At 47.5% G+C, this 16,688-nt stretch overlaps 1 protein-coding gene across 1 annotated transcript in view; it reads left to right on the forward strand.

The window, feature by feature from the left end:
* The first annotated feature begins 315 nt into the window (after positions 1–315).
* Positions 316–16,688, forward strand: part of WFDC2 (WAP four-disulfide core domain 2) — a 20,054-nt gene continuing 3,681 nt past the window's right edge. The window contains exons 1-2 of the mRNA XM_077765298.1: positions 316–424; positions 14,541–14,684. Coding sequence (XP_077621424.1) covers positions 316–424; positions 14,541–14,684 — 253 coding nt within the window. The remainder of the gene's footprint in view (positions 425–14,540; positions 14,685–16,688) is intronic.

The raw sequence follows: 16,688 nt of genomic DNA on the forward strand, positions 1-16,688 counted from the left end.
ACGGGAGGCCATATACACCCCTCCCCTGTAACGGGAAGATTTACCTCTTTCAGTATCTGCATTAAAATAAATAAATAAAATAAATAAATACATATATATAATGTGTATATACGTATATATTATATATATTAAAGAAAGTGAGTTCATAAATCATAAATTAGTAGGAATAATTAATATAAAATATTTGTTGTGCATAAGTACGGACAATCTCTGCTCTCATGGTCTTCACCTTTGAGCAGGAAATCCCTTGAGACATTGAACAAGAGATTAACAGTGAATGTGGTGGCCATTTGTGGAGGGGAAGTGCAAGGTGTGATGGAAAAGTTAGCAAGGGACCTGGCGGTGGTGGTGGACAGGAGGATGTCCTGGAGACGTGAACTTGCAGCTGAGACCCAAGAGGTGAGCAAGAGTTACTCGGAGGGAGGTGTGTGTGTTGGGGGAGAGTGCTAAGTAGATGGGAAAGCAAGAGATAGCTTGAAGAAGAGAAGACACTCTGAGAATAAGTGGGGGGCCAGGGTGAGATGGTAATGGGAGTAAACGTAGGGACCAGATCCAAGGAGCCTTGCAAAACAAAGAGTTTGGGGCTTTATCGGAAGGCCAGAGAAAGGGCCTGAGCTTCTTAGAACCTGGTGGCTGGATGGGAGGAAGGGTGGGGCCTGTTGCGTGGGGGGCATGACAGTTGTCTAGATGGGAGAGGAGGGTGGCCTGTATTCATCAGAGAGCGATGGTTTGGGGAGGAGATCGTGAGAAAGTACAGTCAGCAGGCTTTACTGACAGATTTCTCATGGGGGAGGCGAAGAAAAGGAAAAATTAAGGACAAGGGTCTGCTTCCTGAAAGAATGGAGAAGCAGGTCTTTGTGGGGGGAGAGGAGGACCGTGAGTTCAGTTTTGTAAATGTTGAGTCCAGGGTGCCTGTAGAACATTGAGGCGAATCAATGTTGAGTCGACATTGATTCAACCACTCACTTGTTCGGCAAATGTTTATTAGGGAGAGTGTATGCGGTGACTGAAGGCAAAGAGCCGACTCCATGGCCTCAGATTCTGGCTCTGCCAACTTACTAGCTCTGTGGGCAGATAAATCACTTCACTTCTCTGTCATCATCTGACTCACCTGCAAAGCAGGAGGGGTGGTAAGGTTACATAGCTCTCTGGTTGTTAGTGAGGACTCAGGGAGTTAATCCATGTGAAGATGTCAGTGCCTGCACTCAGGAAGGACTCAATAACCGTGTCCTAACCGAGTGCCCACTGTGAGTGCCAGGCACTGTCTTGGGCTCTGGGTCATAGCCGTGGAGCTGGCATTCTAGCCGGGCTGGGGGAAGGTACACAAGTAAACAATGATGGGCAAGATACGTTTCAGATAGTGATAACTGCTCTGAAGAAAGTCACACAGGGTGCGGGGCCAAGAGGACCTACATTAGTCTGGGTGGTTCTGAATGGAGGGAGGAGCCATGTGAGTATGGGGGGAGGGTGTGGGTGGAAGAAGGGATGCGAAGATCCAGGACGGTCCAGGAACACAAAGGCCTGTATGGTAGGAGAAAATACAGAAGTAGGCAGCGGCTTGCTCGCAGGCTGTGGCAGCGCATAAGATTGTGATTCCCGGGGTGGTGGGCAACCACCGAAGGGCTTGGGGCGTGGGAATATCACGGCCTGATTTAGTTGTTTTTCCAAGTCACCCATTGGCCACTGTGAAGAGAATGCAATGTACCAAGAGGTCTGGGTTGGAGATGGATATTGGAGATTCTTCTAGATGGAAGACGATGTAGCAGGGGTCGATGGTACGGCCTGGGGACTGAGTTCAACAGCAACAGGGAGAAGGCAGCCCTGCTCTCCCCTTGTCAAGGTGACCCTGGATATGGCTCTACTTACCGTTGGGGGTGCTGCTAGGTGCCATGCAATGATCGAGATGAGTAACAACCACCGTGAAAATGTGCTGTACATGTCTGCTCCTTCCTTAGACGATTCTGTGAAGCCTTCCACACTCATTCCTGGCCTACTGGCTGTGTATGTAGACTGCTCTCAGGACCTGTCTTGTGCTGCCTGACCTTGAGATGCCAATTCATCCTTAGATCTCTCATCTATGAAGTGGGTGTGATAAAATCTGCCCTGCCCACCTCCCGGGAATACACGGAGGATATGATTAGATAAACCCCGGGGAAAGATGTTGAGGGGAGGAGGGGAGAATTTCCTTCTTCCTCTCTTTCTACTTCACATCATGGATATTGCAAAGGGAAACAATGTTTAGGCATCACAGAGTGTGTGCGCAGAGTATCTTTGGTCCAGAACCCGAGGCTGTCAGAGTGAAGGAAGATAACACTGGAGCCCAATGAGATGGCGCAGGGCCAGCTACAAAGAGCCCAGAGCACCTGCAGGGCATTTTGACAAGAGCTATTGCTCACATGGTGGCACTGTCTCATTGCTTTGCAAAAAAACCATCCCTTAATCCATGTTGACATTATGAGACTAGAACTATTATCTTCACCTTAAAAATGAAGGAACTGAGGCTCAGAGAGGTTAAATAACTTGCCCAAGGTCACAGAGCTAGGAAGTAGTAGATTTGGGCTTCAAACCAGAACTTCTTGCTTCCAAATGGCCGGCTCTTAACTATTCTCAAGGGATGGGGAGTAGGTGACCATTTGCAAATGATGAACCTACTTGCTGGATTTTTCTTCTTCACTTATGCTGCAGAATGATTTCTGTGGGTTAACCTCAGTAATTGACAGAGAGCCTATTCTAATTCTACATAGTTCACTCACAGGCCCAATAGGATTATAGAAAACCCTACCAACATCTTTTACCTGCTCCAGTTACCTATGGGCATAGTAACCACCCTAAAGCTAGTGTAAAATAACAATCATTTTGCTATGTTCATGGACTCCATGGGTCAGGATTTTGGACAGGGCACAGTGGGAAGGGTGTCTCTGTTCCATAATGCCTCGGGCCTTAGCTGGGAAAACTCAAACAGCTGGAGGTGACTCCGTACTGGGGCTGGAATCATCTAGAAGCTTCTTCACTCATGTGTCTGGGCTGGAATAACTGTAAGGCTGGGCTAGCTGGGATGGTGGCCCAGAGTGCTTACCTGTGGCCTCTCCACGAGCCTTAGGGTTCCTTACAACATGGAAGCCTCAGAATAGCCAGACCTCGTCCACGGCAGCTCAGCGCTCCATGAGCTAGTATTCCAATAGAAACTTCCAGGAGAAAAGGTAGAAACTGTGGGACATTTTATGATCTAGCCTCAGAAATCCATAGCATCACTTCTACTAGACTATCGATTGAAGCGATCACAAGCCTGCCAACATTCAAGGGAAGGGGACATAGACCCTCACTTCTTAATACAAGGAGTTACAAAGGATGTAAAAAATGTTGCAGTTATGTCTAAACATTGCCACATTATTCTTAGGGGCAGGAAGATTTCATGGTTCTCCAACATGCTTCCCTTTGGGATGACATTCATGACAATTATGTGGGTCTCCAACCTTTCCATCCCAGGAAGGCCCAGAAAGAGCAATAGGCTGAATGTTTATGTCTCCCCCAAATTTGTATGATGAAAGTCTGATCCCACGGTGATGATATTTGGAGGTGGGACTTTGGGGAGGTGACTTGGTCGTGAGGTTGGCAGCCTTCGGGAATGGGGTTAGTGTCCTTCGAAGGAGAGGCCAGAGAGCCAGCCAGCTCTTTCTGCCACGTGAGGAGAGAATGAGAAGTTGACGGTCTACAACCTGAAGAGGATCCTCACCCGAACCTGACCATGCTGGCGCCCTAGTCTTAGACTTCCAGGCTCCAGAACTGTGAGAAATAAATGTGTTGTTTGTGGTACTTTGTGATAGCAGCCTGGAGGGGCTCAGACTAATAACGTTAGGCATCCCAAAAGACGAATTGGTCACCACACAGCGTTTCTCTGTGATTTTATCTTTCTTAGAGTGACAAGTCTAATGTCTAATAAATCAGCCCTGTGTTCCAGATGTGATGGACTGATCAGCGCCAAGTGATTCAGGATCCTTTGCCTAATATAAGGAACCATTACCATCGATCCTTTGCTCAGTCAAGCAAACCGAAAGAAAAAACTCATTACTGTATCTCCAGTTTCCACAGCTGCCCTTTCACAATCCATTCGTTTAGAGCAGCTGAAATGATTTTCCAAAATTATAAGTCAGATGAGCTCATCCCCCTACCTTCCAGCGGAAACCAGCCCGTGACTTCCCATTACACTGAGAAGACATCCCGTATCACGTGGCCCTGTGCGATTTTGTCTCTGCCCCAGCTACACAGGTTTTCTCACTGTTCTTGGCATCCATCAGACGTGTTCCTGCCTTAGGGCCTTTGGACTTGCTTTAGCCTTTTTGTTTGTTTGTTTTAAAACAATGGAATTTTATGTTGTTGAAAAACTCAAGTTTACAATCCCTTAGGATATGGTCTTATTTCCTGACTCCTTTTTTCTGATATACATATTTTAATAGATATTAAATATCAAATAAATATATATTAATATTTGTATATATTTTAATATACTTTATTGTCAAGTTGGTTTCCATATAACACCCAGTGCTCATCCCCACAAGTGCCCTCCTCCATGCCCATCACCCTCCTTCCCTCTCCCCCACTCCCGTCAACCCTCAGTTTGTTCTCAGAACTTAAGAGTCTCTCATGGTTTGCTTCCCTCCCTCTCCTTAGCTACTTTCCCCCTCCCCCTCCCTCATGGTCCTCTGTTAGGTTTCTCCTGTTCCACATATGAGTGAAAATATGTGGTATCTGTCCTTCTCTGCCTGACTTATTTCACTTAGCATAACACCCTCAAGTTCCAGCCACGTTGCTACAAATGGCCAGATTTCATTCATTCTCATTGCCATGTAGTATTCCATTGTATAGATGAACCACATCTTCTTGATCCATTCGTCCGTTGATGGACACTTAGGCTCTTTCCATGTTTTGGCTGTTGTGGAGAGTGCTGCTATGAACATTGGGGTACATGTGCCCCTATGCATCAGCACTCCTGTGTCCCTTGGGTAAATTCCTAGCAGTGCTATTGCTGGGTCATAGGGGAGTTCTGTTGTTAATTTTTTGAGGAACCTCCACACTGTTTTCCAGAGGGGCTGCACCAGTTTACATTCCCACCAACAGTGTAGGAGGGTGCTCGTTTCTCCAGATCCTCGCCAGCATCTAGAGTCTCCTGATTTGTTTCATGATTCTTTTAAAAACCATTGGTAGATAAGTATCCATGAACAGATGAAGAGTAAGGCAGACTGATGAACGGCTCTGGTGTTCACACTCCCTGCGTGTGACTCACTCCACAAGGGTGAAAGCAGCCCTGGTGAGAAGTGAGAAGGTACAATATGGACATTGGATCGCATGCGAATCATTCAGGTCCAGTTGGTGACAAATACTCATGGTTTGCTCATTCTGGGCAGCCAACTATGCATATTTTACCGAAGAAATATTTTGAGGGAGTCCTTATTTAAGTTACATTGTGAAGCACAACTATAAAAATGGCTTAAACCCTTCTATTCAACCATCATTTGTAAAGTACAACTATACAACATTCTGCATTAGATCTGAGGTATGACGAGTATCAGTCTAGATCAAAAGTACCCCACCTGCCAATTTCTACCATTTCTGAAAAGACCTAGATGTGTGAAAAAGGACTGTCCCCCCACTCAAAGAGGACTATGTCAGGAATTTAAACTTTTTATTATTTCTTTCTGTTCTTAGTGCCCATTCAAGGGAGGAAAAGAAAATTTCACATGGTCCCTTCCTTTCCAAATCCAGACCCATTGACTGACTATTGATCTTTTCTCTCCAAGAGATAGCTACTGTCTTCTTATCTTGTCTCGTTGTCACTGGGGTTGGCTTTCTGCCTGCCTGGGACAGGCAGGTGCCTGGTTCTTTCTCGTGGCTCCCATTGGGACTGAGTCTGGATTTCGGAAAGGTGATACTCTCTGCACCCTCCTCGGGGACCCTTCTGACACTAACGGGGGGGAGGGTGGTGTTATTCAACACTGCCAGAAATATTTAAAATGACAACTATATCATCAAAGGGAAAGAAGCAAGGTGAGGAGAATGGAGCTGGAAGAGGTGGATCAACTTTCGATGACATTTAAGTTACAAACAGGTTCTTTGAGGAATGGAAAGCAATTTTCCACATTTTACAAATTTTACAGAACTGGAAATACAGGTCTGGAGGCAACTTAAGGTTCCCTTTTCCTTTCCCAATCCCTGAACTTTCCCCATTTATCTTGAACAGCTTGTAAGTTACAAGCTTTAGAAAACCGAAGTCCTTAGAAAAACTTGCGTTCTTTCTGTCCCTTAAAGTTATACATCTTATCATGTTTTTGAAATGTGAACACAGCTCACAATCACTGAAGACTGAAGGAAAAGAAAGGGAGGGGAGGGAAAGAGCCCTCTTAAAAACACACACTGCTAAAAGGTCTCTTGTGCCCAAATCCCTCTATATATAATATACAGTCTCTTTAAGAAGAATTCTAGGGACAAATGCAAATTTCAAAAGTCTTCTTCACGAGTATTAGCAACTATAAGGACTTTAAATCTGTGTGTTCATGTGCATGTTGTACATGTGAGATACTGTTCTAACTTGGGATGGTACTCCTCAAATTAATTTGTAAAAGACCCCTATTTAGTAGATTCGAAAGTAAGCGCTTGTAAGGATTGGACGTTCTAAAACTCTCAGAAAAATAGAAACTAACCCCTATTTTTTTTTTTTCAAGTTCACCTGATCTGGGAAAACATTTGATTGTTTGTTTAGTTAAAATAGACATGTCCTGGGGCATCTGGGGGGCTCAGTCGGTTAAGTGTCCGACTTCGGCTCAGGTCACAGTCTCACAGTTTGTGAGTTCAAGCCCCATCAAGCCCCACAGTCGGGCTCTGTGCTGACATCTTGAAACCTGGAGCCTGTTTTGGATTCTGTGTGTGTGTGTCTCTCTCTGCCCCTCCCCTGCTCGCACTCCGTCTCTTCCTCTCTCCCTCAAAATAAACAAACATTAAAATTTTTAAAAAATAAAATAAAATAAAATAAAATAAAATAAAATAGACATGTCGTAGGGCCCCTAGGTGGCTCAGTCAGAGGAGCATACAGACTCTTGGTCTTGGGGTTGTGAGTTCGAGCTCCACATTAGGTGCAGAGATTACTAAAAAAATAAATAAACTTAAAAAATAGACATGCCTTCAGAGTTATCAGCATTAAAATGAAAACTTTTATTCTGCCTGGGTTAAAACCTGGGTTAAATAAGTTGATATGATCTCTGTTACAAAAGAACATTTTTTTAATAGCTTGGGAGAATGAAGGATTTTGATGTCCGATAAAGTTTTTATGGTTAATCTAAGCATAATTGTTATTAACAAGTAAAGAGGGGTAAATAAAATGAAACAATTTTTAGGTAAACTTTAAATAGTCTCCCAAATCTTTTTGGTAACCTAACACCTTCAGGTTCTGCTGAGTTGGGTTAAGTGATAAGTTAAATTCACTAAATACCTAGATCATTTCCAAAGAAGATAAAATACCGCAACAATAATTACTGAACCTAAGTTTATCTACTTTTGGTTTCCTTATTACAGAGAAACTAAAGATAAACTTGAGTCTGTTATAAAACATGTTTTGTGCTTTATTAAAAGACTATATGGGACGCTCAGGTGGCTCAGTAGGTTGAGTGTCTGACTCTTGATTTTAGCTCAGGTCATGATCTCACAGTTTGTGAGATTGAGCTCCATATTGGATTCACACTGGCAGTGTGAAGCCTGCTTGGGTCTCTCTCTCTCTCTCTGTCTCTGCTTCTCCCCTGTGCACACTTGCTCTCTCTCTCTCTCAAAATAAATAAATAAACTTAAAAATAAAATAAAATAATACTATACTATCAAAAGTACATTTCTAAAAATTATGAAATGTATTTGTCAATTTGCCACTCTTGAGAATGTTGGTGTCCAGGTCACAATTGCTTAGTTATTAACTTGCACTAAAAATGAAGGTTTGTAAGAGTTAAAAAATTCTAGGGGCGCCTGGGTGGCTTAGTCGGTTAAGCGTCCGACTTTCGCTTAGGTCATGATCTGGCGGTTCGTGGATTCGAGCCCCGCGTCGGGCTCTGTGCTGACTGCCAGCTCAGAGCCTGGAGCCTGTTTCAGAGTCTGTGACTCCCTCTCTCTCTGACTCTCCCCTGCTCACGCTGTCTCTCTCTCTCTCTCCTAGAAATAAATAAAACTTTTAAAAAAGGAGTTAAAACGTTCTGATAAGGGAAATAGCTCTCTATGCAAGAAAGTAAGATGTGTGTTTTTGGCAAAAAGAAAAAGAAAAAAGAAAAAAAATATGAGGAATAGAAATATATTTTTGTTGAGGAAAAAGAAAGCAATTTTGTCCCGAAGTGTGGCTGGTTATTTAAAGAGGGTAAACTGAGGACAACATCTGAATGTGAAAAAGAAAGTTGTAGAAGTTTCATGAAAAAGAAATCTTTGGGAAGGAATTTTATGTGTGGTGAGAACTGAGGAAGATTGGAATGAATGGGGTGGGGAGTTTTGAGAGTTTTGTTTGTTTATTTATTTGTTTTTACATTACTTACTGGTGAATTGTTTATTTGTATCTTTTGCACAATTTCTTTTGGAATGAGTTAAGTTTTACTATCAAAAGTAAGCTGGTCCAACATTAGAATTTGGTTTTTTCTCCATTAAAAGGGAAGTGGGTTTTTTTTAAGACTTGTGGTCTGCTTACGTTTTTTCAACCTCAAACATTCCAAAAGATTTGCTAAGCTCATTAGGCTTACCTGCCGTGTTCTGTTGCTTGGGGAGGTTTGTCCAATAAGAAGGGACACTAAGTTTTCTTGATGTTGTTATTTGTAAGATTGAGGTACATCCATTCTGCTTCTAAAGTGATGGCCCCTCTTGCCAGAACTTTGCCATCCTGATGTTCTGGTAACATGGCAATAGTCAGCAACCCAAGCAGAGAAATTGAGGTGGGTAAACAACGGCTGTAAAATGAAGCAAACAGACAGGGCTATGGGGAACAGCTTCCTGACAAACCTCATTTTTCAGTGTTTGCATTCCTTCGCTCTTCAGAGGGCATTTAAGATGACTCAAATTATAAATGGACGTTGGTGCAGAGACTTCTATAGTATAGCAAAAAAATAGTCTACCAGCAATGTCTGACTTGTCAGGTCCACAATCCTGGAAAAACTCTTTGTCTCCAGCTGGAGACACCTATAGCTGGATTTCTTTCTAACTGCCGCCGGGTACAGGTTACCAATATGTTTTTGTTATTGCTTGTATGTTTTCTGATGGGTTGAAACTTTTCCCTGCTGCAAGGCTGATGCCCTCACTGTGTGGGGAGAAAACTGTTAAAAAATGTGTTTCCCACTTGGGATACACCTTCTGTAATCACCAGTGATTGGAGCATTCACTTCATTGGACAAATCATACAACCCTTAACGAAAATCCTACAGACTTCTTGGAATCCCACCAGCGTACAACCTTCTGCCAATCCCTTGTCTCATGCTCGTACGCCCAGCTGCCGGAAGCTGCTACAGTCTTATGCTCACGCCTATCACCAACAAGTTAAAGAAGACTTCCCAGATCCCAATTCAAAGGAAATTGTTGGTCACATTCTAGAGCCTGGTGACCGGGTATTTTAGAAACGTTGTCGGAGGAAGACAGCCCTCGAGCCCTCTTGGAAAAGACCCTATCAAATGTTCCTGATGACTAACACTGTTGCAAAATTAGAAGGCACTGACCCTTGAGTCTACATTACACAGCTAAACAAGGCTCTGCTTGACATCTGGTCCCGTACAGACACCTGCTGTGGCCAACACCACCTGCTATACCTGGATTAATACTTCTGGGAAGTTGAAACTCAATTACATAAGAATGCTGAGTAAGCTACTTGGCTTGAAAGAGTAATCCCTTCAGTGGGGTCTTTCTTTGACTTATTTAATTTTGATTGGCTTGGGCCTTAGGGACCATGGCTTCGAAGGGCACACCAAATATTGGGAATTTTCCTGTTTATAGTAATCATGATCAACTTCCTGCCGTGTTATGCTCTCTCAAAAGCTTTAAATGGGTGTTCATTGCCACTAACCACCAAGCAAATGATCTCTCTGTGACTGAAATGTCAAAAAAGGAACAAAGATGACCAATTGAAAGCATGTGAGCCTAAAGTCATAACCTGTGAATATCATAGCGATTGAGCAAAAACATCCTGACCTGTGAATACTGCCCAAGGGATCAACAGAAGCTGAAAGAACTATAGAGCATAGCCGAGAGTAGTGCTAATACCTTAAATTTTGAGCCCATCTCTCAGTTAAGCAGAGATTCTTTTTTTTAATGTATTTTTATTTTTATTTTTAATGCTAATTTTATTTTATTTTTATTTTTTACAAATAGTTTATTGTCAAATTAGTTTCTACATAACACCCAGTGCTCATCCCCACAAGTGTCCTCCTCTATGCCCATCCCCCCTCCCCACCACGTCCATCAGTCCTCAGTTTGTTCTCAGCATTCAAGAGTCTCTCATGGTTTGCCTCTCTCCCTTTCCCCCACCATTTCCCCCCTTCTTCTTCCCCACGGTCCTCAGTTAAGTTCCTCCTAATCCTCCTACACATGCAAACATATATTTGTCCTTCTCTGCCTGACTTATTTCGCTCAGCGTAACACCCTCAAGGTCCATCCACGTTGCTACACATGGTCAGATTTCATTCTTTCTCATTGCCATGTAGTATTCCATGGTATAGATAAACCACATCTTCTTGATCCATTCATCCATTGATGGACACTTAGGCTCTTTCTATGTTTTAGCTATTGTTGAGAGTACAGTTAAGCAGAGATTCTGATCAAAAGGGAGTTCTTGTTGAAAAGAAAACCACAGGACTCCTGGGGGGCTCAGTCAGTTGAGCATCTGACTTTGGCTCAGGTCATGATCTCACGGTTCATGAGTTCAAGCCCCACAGTGGGCTCTGTGCTGACAGCTCAGAGCCTGGAGCCTCCTTCAGATTCTGTGTCTCCCTCTCTCTCTGCTCCTCCCCTACTCACGCCCTGTCTCTCTCTCAAAAAAACAAAACAAAACAAAACAAAACATGTTGGAAAGAAATTTAAAAGAAAAAAAAGAAAAGAAAACCACAGGCCCCAAACGGCTTCACTTAGGTTCAGGTCCCAAGTCAGTAAACCAAGACTTAATACCCAACCTGACTGCAGTCTCAACCCCCTAGAAATTTAACATTTTACTAGTCAGCGTGGGAATTTCCTGGTCAGCCCTAGGAAACCGACTGATACACCCTTTCTATTCCTCTTAGGAGGGTGATGTTGCCCAAAACAATAGATTCTTTGTTAATGATTTCCTTTTTTCTGCTCCTTGTTTCCCTTTAAAAACCTTTCCTTTTCTGCAGCCCTTCGGTGATCCCCTCTACTTGGTAGATTCGTGAATCAATTAACAAAGCCAATTACACCTTTAAAATTTACTCCATCTAACTTTTGTTATTTTAAAAAAATTTTTTTTTAAATTTTTTTTTAATGTTTTATTTATTTCTAGGAGAGAGAGAGAGAGAGCATCCGTAGGGGAGGGGCGGAGAGAGAGGGGGCCCCAGAATCTGAAGCAGGCTCCAGGCTCTGAGCTGGCAGTCAGCACAGAGCCCGACGCGGGGCTCGAACCCACGAACCGCGAGATCATGACCTAAGCGAAAGTCGGACGCTCAACCGACTAGGCCACCCAGGCGCCCCTAAAAAATTTTTCTTAATGTTTGCTTATTTTGAGAGAGAGAAAGAGAGAGAGAGAGAGAGAGAGCATCCGTAGGGGAGGGGCGGACAGAGAGGGGGACCCAGAATCTGAAGCAGGCTCCAGGCTCTGAGCTGTCAGCACAGAGCCCGACGGGGGCCTGAACTCACAAACCATGAGATCATGACCTGAGCCGAAGTCGGACGCTTACCCAACTGAGCCACCCAGGCGCCCCTAACTTGTGTTATTTAACACCAGGATGTGGCCCATCTCTGACTCAGACCCGAAAGTATTGCTTCTAAAGCTTCTGCCCTTACTACTTTTTATGGAGAAGGGAAAATATATATGAACGTTCTAAGCACAGAGCCTAGGATCACAAAAGTGAAACATCGTTTCATGCTGTCGGCCATTGACAGAAGAAATTCTTCTCCATCTTCTGTCTTACCCAACCCCCTTAGCTTAAGACTAACCAGCATTCCTGCAAGAAGAGAGAACCAACCAGCAGGGAAGGGGGGGCAGGTGGGTGTGTGTGAAGGCTGGGGAGGGGCATGGCTGGGCAGTTTCCCTGCCTGGATAGCTGGGTGGGAAGCTGTGCCGGAGGCTGAATAGGGCCCAGTAGCCAACTGGGTCCAAAGGCTAAAGCTGCCTGCTTTTCAAAGTGTCCTCTGTATGCCCTAGACTGAGCTTCAGGAGTGTGCCCAGCGCTGTCCCCCACCTCCTGCCACACGGCTGTTGCCTGTTCTCTGAGCTCAGAGAGCAAACAGTCCTGGCCCCTGGCAACCATCGCACACCTCTACTCTCCAGGATGGCCCTGGGAAGTTGGGGGAGGCATTCTCAGCCTCTTTTAGCAGGAGCCATCTGTGGGGACAGCAGCCTGATATGCTCATGTGACCAAAGCCCTACTCACCTGTCATCCCAATGGTGGTGTCCCCCGTACCCTCTAGCCTCCAGCAGCGAAGACCTCCTGGGGATTACAGAGCCTCAGATTGTTGGATCAGGAAGGGCCTTGTCTAATGCCCTGGGCAACCCTGTTCTGACCTTTGCCAGCCTGGATTCTAAAGCTTAGAAGGCTTGTTGGTTACGGGAGACCAACCGAGCTCTCACACCCGCTGATCTACGACCTGCTATGTGTCAGGGCTGGAGTCCCTGTGTCAATCAGGCGGGCCCAGCCCTCAGTGAGTACACAGCGAGTTCGTGGCAGTAACAATACATTCACATTCTTCCTGAATTCTTATACCATCACCATCTTTGTGGATGACAGAGTGGAAGCTCAGAAGGGGGAAATGATTCATTCAAGGCTCCTTAGCTGGGACTTAATGAAGATGGAGTCACACTCAGACCCCACCACCGTGCAGTCAGGGTCTGACGGCTCCTTCCGTGATTTCTCTACACCAATTTTCTTGCCCGATAGGTATCACACAGTAGGCGCCTAGTGAATATTTATGATGGAAAGGGGAAAAACAGAAGGACTCGAAGGAAAGGAGATGTGGGTTCAGAACCTTGTCCCTAGAGCTTTGCATGGGACCTTGGCGGGGTGGGGGGAGAGTCTAAATCTCTGATGGGCATTTACAGGTGATGATAATAGTAACTCTCAATTCATAGCTCTGCTGCTGGGAAGATGGGTGAGACTCCATGAGACCATGAGCACAGAGCCTGGTACACAGTCAGCCCCGAAAGCGTGTTGGTGTGGAAAAGAGAGGGAGGGAAAAAAAGAAAAGAAAAGATAAGATAAGAGAGAGGGAAACGTATCCAAAATGGCTTGAGACTGTTTAATAGGGGTTTCACCTTAATGGGCCTCAGGTTCTTGTATCAAATGCGTTCATTTATTTAAAACAACTGCTTTTTCTGTAGCGCCTACTATGTGCTCTGTATCAGGACGCTAGCCTCCACCACTAGCCCTTCAACAGGGATCTACACGCGGATCCACCCGCCCCAAATCTAACCACTTAATCCCAGGCTCCATCGCTTCCCTGTAGGCCCTGCCCTTCGCTCTCCCGGCATTACAAGGAGACCCAGGGGTCCCGGGCCCAGCCCTCGCCCCACCGCAGCCCTGCGCTCAGGCCCCAGGGGGGAGGAGGGGAGGGAGGAGCAGGACCAGGGTCCGGTCGCAGCTGGTCTATAGCTGCGCCAGACCTGGAAGTTGCTCAGGTTCCTGGTTCCCACCGGGGCCAAGAGTGACACCTGACCGCGGGGGATTGTGAAATGGAGTGAGGTGGCAGCCCGCCCGCGGGGGCCGCTGAGCCCTCTCCCCCCGCGAGCGTCGCCCCACCCCTGCCCCACTCTGCCCCGCGCGCGTGGTTAAATCCCCGCACCCGGGCGGCGGCTCACACCTGCACCCCTCCCTGCACAGCACNGAAATGGAGGATTCCTGGGGCGGAAGTGGGGAGACCCGCGAAGGCTAAAATTCGAGGATTCCCTGGTCCGTGGAGGTGGTGACTCCTGGAGCTGAAGGTGTGCGGTCCAGTGAGCTGGAGGTGGGGGACACCAATGGCGGCTGAAATTTGGGGCAGACACTCTGTGCCGAAGGTGGAGACTTAGTTGCGGGGGGTGGGGAGAAGGGTCGGGGAGTGGGGGGAGGAGTGGAACCCTCTGCCGAGACATCGGAAGCTCCTAGATGCTCAGATGTGCGGGGATCCCCCGAGGATCGAGGGCTCTGAGGACAAGGCCCTGTACTCACAAGTGTCGGGGGCCCCGGGCCTGGAGGGGGGCCCTCTGAAGGCTTTAAGGGGGGGGGCCTAGGGGCAGAGACTGAGAACTCCTAGGAGCTTGAGATCTGGGGCCCCGGGAGCAGGAGGCGGGCGTCTTCCGGGACTAAGGCTTCTGGCCCCACTGACCGTGCGCCTCCCAGGCAGAGAAGCAGAGAAAGCGGGCGTATGCCCCCAGCTGCAGGCGGACCTGAACTGTACGCAGGAGTGCCACTCAGACGCCCAATGCGCCAGCAACCTCAAGTGCTGCCAGGCCGGCTGCGCCACCATCTGCCACCTGCCCAACGGTAACCCCGGGGCGCCCCGTGCGGGGCCGGGAAGGGCGCCGCGGGCTGGAGGAGGCCGCGGGCAGAGATCGGGGCAGGGGGGGCGCTCCCGCCGCACCCCAGGGACCCCTGCGGAGTGGAGACAGATGGAACCAGCTCCGCGCTCTCTCGCGGGGCCCGGGGGGACAAAGGCGTCGCTGAAGCGCAGCGGGGGAGCGGGGGAAGGGAGGTCCCCCACCCCTGGCCGGATTCCATTCCCTGGTGCGTGACGGGCTTCCGGGCAAGCACAGGCCGGGAAGGTGTTCCCGGAGGTCAGGGCACCTAGTTCGCAGTTTCCTTCCCAGCCGGTTGGAGCCGCAGGGAAGCCCGGGGCAGGCGAGTGGGCTGGGTCCCAAGACCTTGGGCGCTCAGCGCTCTCTTGAGTCCCTCCCCTGGTGCCTCCCCCAGCGCTGGGGGAAGGGCTTGGAGCGCCCCGCCTGGCAAGACTCCCCGGCTTCCTCTGTCGAGGCGGAAAGACACTTTACAGAATTAGCAGAGCGCCTAGCCCATCTTAAAGATGTGGTTGTGAGCGGCAGAGAAAGGTTCTTGCCCAAGGTCACACCGTCACCCCGTGACTTGGCATGAGTCATAGCGAAGTTCAACTTTTGCCCCTTCTTGGAAGGCTGGTTTGAAGGAAGTCGGGACTCCTCCTAGAGCACCCCTCTATAAAACACTCTCTTCCACTGTAAGGAGAGAAAGAGCTAACTATGTGAAAGCCTGGGTGGTCCAGAAAAGGCCCTTCCTGGAGCTTACCCTCCCCACCAGGCAACCAGGAAGCTCATCAGAGCAGGGGGTGGCCTTCGACCAGATGGAATCCAAGCTTCTCATTTATCAGAGGAAAAACTGAGGGTGAGAAGCAGGGATATGAGCTGGGGTACCAAGGTATTGTGATTACTGGTCTTCATCCAGAATATAGCCCCTGCCATCTTCCTGCTCTTTCTTCCAAGATACCAGCAGGGGCTGGGACCGTTTATAATCAGAGACCTCAGATTTGTGAGCAAGGAATCGGGGAGGTAGAGGGAAGACTGGTCCATCAGCAGCTCCTGGGTCTGGAGGCCTCTAATCTGGAGCAGAGAGAGGAGGACCAGAAGGAGAGGTGGAGATTGAGAGAGAGGAAGCATGAGGGAGGCAGACAGACAGACGAGAGAGGTGCAGGGGGACAGAAGGAGTGCCTGCCTGTTCGGTGCAGTCTTTGCTGGTTCCTTGTCTCAGGTGGACAGACTGAGGCAGGAAGAGGGACGGAGCGAGAGGGCCTCCTGGACTAGGGTCTTAGTTCTGCCCTCTGCTGGTTGTGTGATCCTGAGCAAGTCGCTTTACCTCTCCAAGCCTCTGCTTTCTCATCAGCAAAATGGGGATGATGATCCCAAACTCTGTAGGATTACCATGGGGACTAAATGGCATAACATACTAAAGATGTGTTTGTGGAGAGTAGATACTCTACACACATCGGTGTGTTTTGTCAGTAAACCATTCCTGATTCCCTTTTGTCCCAGAAAAGCTCAGCATCCAGATCTCCTGGCTTTTGCAAGGGGGTGGGTCTCTCTGCTAGAACGCTCCTGTCCTCTGCAGCTGATCAGCCTCCTCTGTGCCTGTGTTTGGCCTTTGGCTGGGCTTGCTCCTGGGGCTTCTGGGAATGGAGTCCCGCTCCCTTCTCCTTGACCCAGGAAGTTGAGCATAGGGTGTGTGTGTGTGTGTGTGTGTGTGTGTGTGTGTGTGTGTGTGTGTAAATGAACGGTGACCGCCTGGGCTCAGGTCTTGGTTTTACTTCTTACCAGCAGTGTGGTGTTGAGTGGTGCCTTCATCTGTCTGTGCCTCACTTTCCTGGTCTGAGATAGGAACAGGGTTAGAAGCAGCCCTGATGGAGGAAATACTTGATGTGAGGATTAGAGAGAAAATGGGTCTACACCAAGAGCCCTGTAAGCGGCACATCTCTGCGGTGCTGTGAGTGCACCGTGGATGAGTGGAGGGGGGGGGGCGGGGGGGGGA

This window comes from Crocuta crocuta, unplaced genomic scaffold (assembly GCF_008692635.1).
Source record: "Crocuta crocuta isolate KB4526 unplaced genomic scaffold, BGI_CrCroc_1.0 scaffold477, whole genome shotgun sequence".
Taxonomy (NCBI): domain Eukaryota; kingdom Metazoa; phylum Chordata; class Mammalia; order Carnivora; family Hyaenidae; genus Crocuta; species Crocuta crocuta.